The sequence below is a fragment of the Monopterus albus genome, unplaced genomic scaffold (genome assembly GCF_001952655.1).
Source record: "Monopterus albus unplaced genomic scaffold, M_albus_1.0 scaffold192.1, whole genome shotgun sequence".
Taxonomy (NCBI): domain Eukaryota; kingdom Metazoa; phylum Chordata; class Actinopteri; order Synbranchiformes; family Synbranchidae; genus Monopterus; species Monopterus albus.
In genome coordinates, this window is record NW_018128072.1 from 356,491 (window position 1) to 365,657 (window position 9,167).

At 40.6% G+C, this 9,167-nt stretch overlaps 1 protein-coding gene across 1 annotated transcript in view; it reads left to right on the forward strand.

The window, feature by feature from the left end:
- Positions 1–1,859, forward strand: part of LOC109970186 (titin-like) — a 24,135-nt gene extending 22,276 nt beyond the window's left edge. Inside the window, 6 exon segments of the mRNA XM_020617581.1 lie at positions 80–199; positions 333–512; positions 644–839; positions 1,132–1,246; positions 1,248–1,320; positions 1,744–1,859. Of these exon segments, the coding sequence (XP_020473237.1) occupies positions 80–199; positions 333–512; positions 644–839; positions 1,132–1,246; positions 1,248–1,320; positions 1,744–1,859 (800 nt within the window).
- The last annotated feature ends 7,308 nt before the right edge of the window (positions 1,860–9,167 follow it).

Below are 9,167 nucleotides of genomic sequence, written 5' to 3' on the forward strand. Positions count from 1 at the left end.
CACTTCTCGCGCTTTCAATAAAAGATTTTGGGTCAAATCTAACAAAAGGTTTTGTGCATGTGGTTCTGAACATTATAAGAAGGACAAACAAATACAAAAGAAAAACACAACTCCTCCCCTCCTGTAGATGCAAAAATGGGCATTATAACCAGTAAGCAATATGTGCTGGTGGGGGAAGATATCTTCTTGTTGTGTAAAGGTAAGTGATTTCTATTTCATTTAATGACTGAACAGACTTGACTTTATGTATCAAACTGTGCAGCTTGAACTTCTTCTTAATGCTGTATTTTCACTCCATTTCCTCACCTTCCCTTCTTCTCTCTTTGTCCTAGCCGGAGGAGAGGGAGAAATAACATGGCAGAAGAATGGGGAAGACATTGACGATGAAGACAAGGTGACCTCTAAATTGCTCATTAAAAATGATACACTGCAGGATGTGGGCAGGTATACCTGTCTGTGTGAATTTGAAAATGGACACAGTGATGATGTTCAAATACAGCTGTATATTTTTGGTATGTAACAAATGGCTGCGCACACATACTGAAATGATCAGTCATGTTGCTGAACCCAGTGTTGATGATGATATCACTCATTGCTTTATTGCACAGAAAATAGACATCCTAAGCTTCTTTTCCCTTGTCAGAGGGCCCGTCTTTTGGAAGAACCATAACCTACCATGAGTTTCCAGAGGGTTCGGATGGGGTAGCGCCATGCCTGGTCCACGGCCAGCCTGTGGTGGATGTTCGCTGGTTCAAAGACAAGCAAGAAATCCTTTCTAATGGTAGGGCCAGTACCCAGGGTAAAGTATTGATATACAACTGCAATGGAACACCAGATTTGTACATGCTGTAAAAGTAGACGTGCTTTTCTAAAATCAAACTGTAATCATTCAAATAAAGAAAAAGCAAGTGGGTTATTTTGTGTTTTCGAAGCTGTTCAAGTCGACACTGACAATTTCCATGCTACAGTACATAGTACTTTTTTGCTACCAGCAATTGTTTTGTTTTCTGGCCTTTAACTTTACTGTTGTGGTTCACTTCACTGAGATGAATATTGCTGAACAATGGGCTACACAGAGAAATATGACTTTGGTCTGGATGTGTGTTTGTCTCTGCCGTTACCTCTTTCAAGTCACTATCTCTGCATTTGCCTGCTGCTATCGCTCACTTCAGGGGGAGAACGTGTGCACTGGCTGCCTAACAATACACTTCGGATTGGAAAAGTGAAGCGAGACGATGCTGGGACATATGTATGTGTGTCAGGCCCAGATCAGAGGAAGACCTATTTATCAGCAACTCCCCATCTCAGTGGTCATCATTGGTGAGTAGCTTTATCACATCAACATTGCTCTGATGAACAGCTTGTTTTCAAAGATGTTATGTTACTGATGGAAAGTAGTTGGAAACCAGTATTGTCTTCCTGTTATTTGCCTTGTTTAGGGGTTGTTGTACCATATCTGGTACAATAAATGTATTTTGCAATGTCCCTATTAAATAAACAATAAATAAATACATTTGTAAAGAGGTTTGAAAGATCATTTTTGACTCCAAGATCTTTTCAAGTTGTTGCAATCTGAAATCAGTGTGACTCATCGAGTGTTATTGTTAGGAATGCTTCAGTGGTTCATGGTACATTTTGTATTTTAATTTAAGACACAACAATGCCATTATTAATTTGAAGCAAAATATTGTATTTTATGTAAATTGAACACACTTTTGCCTTAAAGTCCATCTCTTTCTGTAGCTCCTCCTAAAGTACATTTGAGAGAGGATGTGAAAAAAAAAGTGCTGGCTGGATCACAAACCAACATCTCATTGCTGTGTTTGGTGGATGGGCTACCAAAAGCCAACATCCAATAAGACCTGATTTTATGATGTTATCATATAAGTATAATACGTTACTGTTCTGTGGCATCACTTGTCTCCCCTGTAGCTTTATCTCTGTCTCCCTCTTCTGGCTTCTTTCTTTCTCCTCTCATGCTTCATGAAGTTGTGCTTGTAAAAGTCTGAATAGCATCTCTCATCTTATGAAGACGTATTAATAAAAGGAAATGACTACAACATCACTCAGTGTGCATTTTCTCTTCATTTCCTGCTCCCAGGCCGATGCCGTTTGACCCTTCACATCACCAGTTCAACTCAGACCACAGCCAGCTGACTATTCGGGCTGTTGCCAGGGCTGACTATAGTGGGTATGTCTGTAGTGGGTATCAGTGGGTGAGCGTGTATCTGTGTCCTGCAATGTCTCTGGCCATCCTCAGCCTGAGCTACACTGGCTCAGCAAGCATAGTAGACACACACTGGTAAGAGCGTACGGACCGATAAACACACACATACAACTACACAAACAGACCTTCATGCTGCAAAACATCTTAAATTATGCACCTCTTTGCCATGCAGAGTTAATGTGATTGTGCAGTAGCTGTAATCTATGGCTCAACAAACAACACTCCAGTCAGCCTCTTGTAACTGTGACTGACAAATTTACTGTGTTGTTCCAAACAGTGGGTGTTTGCATTTACAGCAGAAATTGTGTGAATAAATATAAATATTTTTTTTTATTTGCTCTGTCAGGACTCAACATCCGGTCAAGTCGGTGTTGTTGATGGTGTGACTGGCTGCTGATAGATGAGGCAATGCCCTTTGATGGTGGACTGTATTCCTGCATGGCTGTCAGCATTTCTGGAAATGCATCAAGAGATGCTGCAATACACAGTAAGAGTTCATGTCTATCTTTATACTTCAGAAGAGTGAGTTAAGTGAAGGAAAAGTAGCTGTAACCATCTTTACTTATAACCGCCTTTGACACATGTTCCTATACCATTCTGTAACGTGTTTTTGCCTGCCTCTCCACTCACAGCCCAGCCCAGTTCACCTCACTACCTGTTAGTCTCACCTGCCCTGACCTCAGTCCTCTTCTCCCTCAAAACCACGCCCATCAGTGGAGGAACACCAATCACAAGTTTTGTCCTGCAGTGGAGGCAAAGTGCAGCAGAACAGTGGAAGGAGGTCACAGTACCAGCTCCAGGTAGAACTCCATATGCTTTCAAAAGAAAATCAGCTTGAGAATCATTTATGTTTTAAACTGCTTACACTTTAAATTTAAGTCTGACATAAATCATACCGGTAAATTACATGGTTGAGGCCATGTCTTTTGTGTGCGTGCTTTTGTAGAGCTGCTAGTTATCTTATCTCTCAAGCCATATATATAGTACACAGTGCATTTGGCCGCCCTTAATGCAATGGGACTGGGGCCATTCTCACACACAAGCAGCGTTCGCACCCAGGAAAATCCGTAAGTGCTACACACACTAACAACTCAATAGCAACACACACCAAATCTATTTTATGCCGTGTGTGGTGCATGAATTGCATAAGCAGGGTGTGTGTTTTCATGTTTACACATTTGTATGGATGTATATTTATTGATGTACAATGTACAATATGCATGCTAGTGTGCATGTGATATATGCTGTATGTGTAACAAGCAAGGTTTACCCTCCTCATCTGCTGTCGCTAATTATTACTGTTCATCTCTCTCATCAACCATCATGATAACATTCCCATGACATTATCATCTGCTGCCTGATGTTCGTTCATTCTGCTGATGTAATCCATTATCATCCATGCTCAGGAGGTAAAGTGCACACAGTGATTTAGTCAACTAAGAAACAATAAAGTGACATTCTCAGTCAATCTGTATGTGGCCTGTACACAGCAAATAGAAGTAAATCCAATGAGTTGGTGTTAATTATTATTCACAACTATTAAATGTTAATGCATGGTCATCAGTTCTTTTTTTCTGTCTGCTTCTTGTCTGTAGGTGAACCTGATGCACAGCTCTTTAAGTGCAGGCTCACTGATGGATGTGGACATTGTTTCAATCTGCCCACTGGTGGCTCAAAATCAGTATTGCAGCCCCATATTCTCATTTGGTAATAATAATAACAGACTAATTAGGCAGCGCTTCAGTGAGGATTCATGACTGCTTGACAACACAAGAGCTTGAACCTGGGGTTAATAAGGATGATTCCTTTCCTCACCTTGTCCATTCAGCTGCAAATGTTCCCTCTAAATTTTTAAAATTGAAGCCAAGTAAGCACCATATCTAGTTTCCAAATTACAGTTGTACATTAAATGATTTGTTTAAAATACCACTGTGTGAAAGCAACCCATGGTCAAAGTTAAACAGTGGAAATGCTGGCTCTCTGCTGGAGGATTTATGCTTCATTACTAGTCAAACAAGTAAAAAGGAAAGTTCTGTCCCACAGGCACACATTTCTCATTGTTTATTTTAGACCACAACTCAAGCTCCAGAGATTTACCACAATCAAATCAAGTCACACATCAATCAAAAAAGAGTTTACCACAGTTAGTTTTTTTATGAATTATTATTGGAGAATTGATAGTAGTAAGATGATAAGACATAAGGAGGAAGATGAAGCGAGACAGTAGCTTTGGTAATAATGTAATGTTAAAATTCATGCCATTGAAGTTTACCTCAGTTTGAGATAGAGAAGAACATGGTCCCTGCCTGGCTACTATCAACCAATGGACTTTGTCCAGTTTGTGGTCAGTGCCTTAAAACCTTAGGCTACTAAGGCAACCCCAGCAACTGTGTTTAGAAAAGAGAAGACTAGTCAAGGTAAGTTTCCAATCACAAAGAAACAACTCTGTATTGAATTTCAAATATTTTTCTGACATTGAACTTGCTGCTTCTCTGTGCATTATCCCAAAAACCAACCTAGCACCACACAAAAACAAACTAGCATAACATTTGCAGAACTTTTCTTTTCACATACAGTTATAAACAAATATTTTTCCTTGTTTTGTTATCTTTAGTTTTTTTAGTCAGTGGTGCTCCAAAATGTAATCTTTATTACTGACATAATGCTGTTTCCCTCTCAACTTCTTTCTGATCATTCACACAGTCTGACATCAATCACTTTTTCTCTGTCGCTTCCTCTGTGTTGTTGCCCATTTAACCCCACCCCACCACCTCCACCCTGCCTGGACAGTTTTCCATGGGTCAATTACAAATAGTGTTTTTACACAAACACATGCAATTTAAAATTACACAGCCTACCTGGTTAAATATGTAATATATGGTGACATTGATTCAATTTTATACAGTACAATGGGTAAAGAAACAGTATCACAGGTTTGTTGCAACAGCATTTTCAGTAAAACAGGCAAATGCATATGAGGGTGTTGATATTCTAAATGCTTTGTTTATGTTGTTGGGGGCAGCTGATTGTTGTGTTTGCAGTTTGACATCCCTTCTCCACTGTCTGCCCAGTCCTCTTCAGTCTGATCCTTATTTCCATAGAATGGCTAAATCATGACATCATAGGTCATTTCTTGGGCGCCTTGACTGAGATTAAATCAGATTAAATGTTAGTAACCACACAGACTGTCTCTCTCTCGCACACTAAGAAGAAAGTCACTGTTTTCGTATAAACCAAATGAGTAGACCATGATCAAAAATCGGTGTGTGTTACACATATGAACTTAAATTTAATATCGATGAGTCAGATCGTAGCCTATGGTTCGACAAGGTCACTGTGGCAGTCCGGAGAGGCGCGCGTCGGGGGGGACACAGCCACGCGACGTCAGCGCGCTCATTCACCACCTGAGGGCTCGCGAGCAGATGACAGACGTTCAGCACGAGGCAGCTGCGCGTGGGTTTCCATTTAGTTTTGTTAAAAAATTAACAAACCATTAAATTCAGTCAAAGCAGGAAGTAATATAATATAACCCTGTCACGGAAGAAAATGTCACCAGCTGGTAGGTGCTGATTGAATTTTACTGCGCAAGACGTTTTTAAACGCCACTGTTGGTTAGAAAGTATTTTTAAATTGTTATATTGAGTAATTGTTGCCTGGAAATGGCATATATTGTGGATGGGTTGTTGCTAAGCTTTATCAATGTGAAAGGCATCAGCCTGGTAATGCAATTTTACTCATCCGGGTTTTGGTCATATCATTTGCAATGGTGATAGTGACATTGTATGATAGCGTTCCTATAGAGTCCCGTGGTTACTCAAACTATATTTTGTTTGTGAGGATTTCTCTCAAAAATGAGTGAAATCAAAGTTTGTCTGAGAATTCGTGCTCCTTAACCAAGATAATTAATTAGTTTTTCCCTCAGAATTAAACTAAAGTTAGAAAATTACAGTTTCAGTTGACATTAACCGAGAGCACATTGTACCTTGACTACTGTGCAGGACTGGGAGATGAAGGGGAAAATATTACTGCTTCACTCAGCAAGCTTTACATTATAAAACAGTAATGACTAAAGCACTAGATTTCACACATGTATAAATGAACATACACTAGCATGTTGCGCCACCTCTAGTTGCAACTTGCTGATGAACCCATGGGCTGATTATTTGTAAGGAGTGCCTTAATTTAGTAAAAATAAAATATAACATACTGCATGTATTTAAAATGTCCTTCTTGATAAGTGGTATAGATAATGGATGGATGGATGGATGAATGATGCCAGCGGATCAACATTTCACCAGAGTGCTATTGATCAGATAGGCTAAAAGCAAAATGTCACTGTAGTATAATGTCTGTGCATTCATTTGATATGAGTGGACTTTGCTGTTACAGCTGTTGCAGGAGGCCCTTTGTGCATAAGCATGATTAAGGTCTGCCTTGTGATGTGCTTTGAATATAATAACTAAGCCTAAAGTAAAAGAGACTAGGCCTGAGCTGGAGAGGCATGTGTCACTGAGAGAGACCCAATCTGTTTCCTGGTTTTTAGCCTCTACTGATCAATATAAAATGCAAATAAACTCTTATTTCCATTACTAATCTATCTCCGCATTACTTTTTAAATAAATCAATATATTGTTAGGGCAAAAATCATCAGAAAACTGAAAAATACCAAATAGCATTTTTTTTAAATTTAAGTCTAAGGCAATGTCATCAAGTTGTTTTTTTTTGGACCAACAGTCCAAAACCTAAAGAAGTTAAATGTACTAAAATATAAGATAGGCAAAATCAATTAATGGTTTGCCTAGAACATTTTTAGTTGGTCATAAAAGTACTGTACTTGCCAGTTATTTCTCTGCTGATAGACTAATCATTGCAGCCCTAGTTTGGTTTATTAGTAACCCATAGCTTTTACCAGGTTAGATGCCCATATCAATAAATATCCTGGTATGGAAACAAAGCTAAATCACATGTAAAATGAAGGACATCCTGTTCGCTGAATTATTATCCATTGTTGTTTTCAGAGCTCTTTACACATTTAAAACTAAAACTTTAAGGTCATTATATTTAGCTTGCTGGACTCCACCAATTATTATTGACAGCTGTATAATGTAATAACATTTAATCTGATATAGTTTGCTGCAAAAGACCTGTATTGTTAAAGGACCCACACACGTTAATAGTTCCAGAACATCTTCTGGCCTTCAACATGCAGGGAATGATCGCATATGCCATTGTTATAAGGGTCCTGACAGTGCAAGTTCAGTTCATACATGCCCTTGCGTGAATGTTCTTACACGGTGAGTTATTTGAGATATTTGCCACCTCACCTCACATGCACTCTCACTTTACCTACACACACACACACACACACACATCCCTCATCACCTCCTCCAGCTACTGTTGTCAGTTGTCCAGCAACACTTCAGCCCAGTCACAGAGATAGCAGTCCTGAGAGCTTGTTGATTTGGTGGTCTTGGCATCAACTGACGTAGGCACATCAAGGTCAGGGCTGCCTTCTTACAGATTTATTCATTAGCTAAGGGTTGAGCACAAGCCTGTCAGAATATGTCCTTATTGTCATGTATTGAGAACTTTAAAGGCCATATGGTTCCATTTGAGTTCAGTCTGAGTTCCAATATTGTTCCAACATTGGCTCCTTTTTGTCTGCTTAATAAGCTGCCTTGGTCATTATTTACAAATGTTATGAATTTACTACATTTAGCAGTGTAATAAAAACTAAAGTAACTTTATTCATCCATTTTCATGTGAACCTCTAAATTCCTAAACATTTTTGCATTATTTTCACCTTTATTGAATTTGTACAATAAAGATGATATTACAGTAGTGATGACATAAGAGATGGATAAAAGAAAGGTAACTTACGAGAAGTTATATGGCAGTTTCTGTCAGGTTTGCCCGGCTCCACCTGCCTTTCTCACTTCCCTCACTCTGTTTTTGCTCCCTTACCTTGATTGACATTCTTGGCCTCACCAATGCCCCGGCGGTTTTCCAGGGGTTGATTAATGACATTCTCCATGATTTTCTTGGTCGTTTCGTTTTTGTGTATCTCGATGGCATTCTTGTTTACTCTTCTTCCCTCACAGAGCACCCCCAGCACATTCGTCAGGTCCTTCTTCAACGCCTGGAAAACCGCCTTTATGTAAAAGCTGAGAAGTGCATCTTCCACTCCCCCTCTGTGGCATTCCAGGGGTTCATCATCAAACAAGGAAGACTCCACGCTGATCCCTCCAAAATTACAGCTGTCACCAATTGGCCCACTTCTGACTGCTGACCAACATCAGGCATCGCACTCCACCGCTCCATCTCACCATCGCCGGCAACCATCAAGAGGACATCTGGTTCAACATCTTCACCATCCCGGATACACCACTGGTTCTGGGCCACTCCTGGCTGGTCCAACACAACCCCACTGTTGATTGGACTACTGGCACCATCACCCAGTGGAGCCCTGCCTGTGCATCGACCTGCCTCCTCGCTGGACAAACATCCTCTTCCTCACCTGCTACCCCGCCAGAGCCCCTGGACCTGTCTTCCATCCCACCAGACTACCACGACCTGCAACAGGTGTTTAACAAACACCTGGCTATGGACTCTCTCCCCCCTCATAGACCCTATGACTGTGCCATCGACCTGTACCCGGGAGCCACCTTGCCCAACAGTCGCCTCTTCCACATCTCAAAATCTGAACAACAGGCTCTGGAGGAGTACATTGAAACAGCCCGACGTGCAGGCATGATCCGTCCTTCTTCCTCACCCCTGGGTGCAGGGTTCTTTTTTTTGGGGAAGAAGGACGGTGGCCTCCGTCCATGCATTGATTACCTGGTTTAAACGCTATTACTGTCAAAAACAAATACCCATTACCCCTTCTCTCCTCTGCTTTTGAGTCTCTCCAGGGTGCGGCAGTCTTCATGAAGCTGGACCT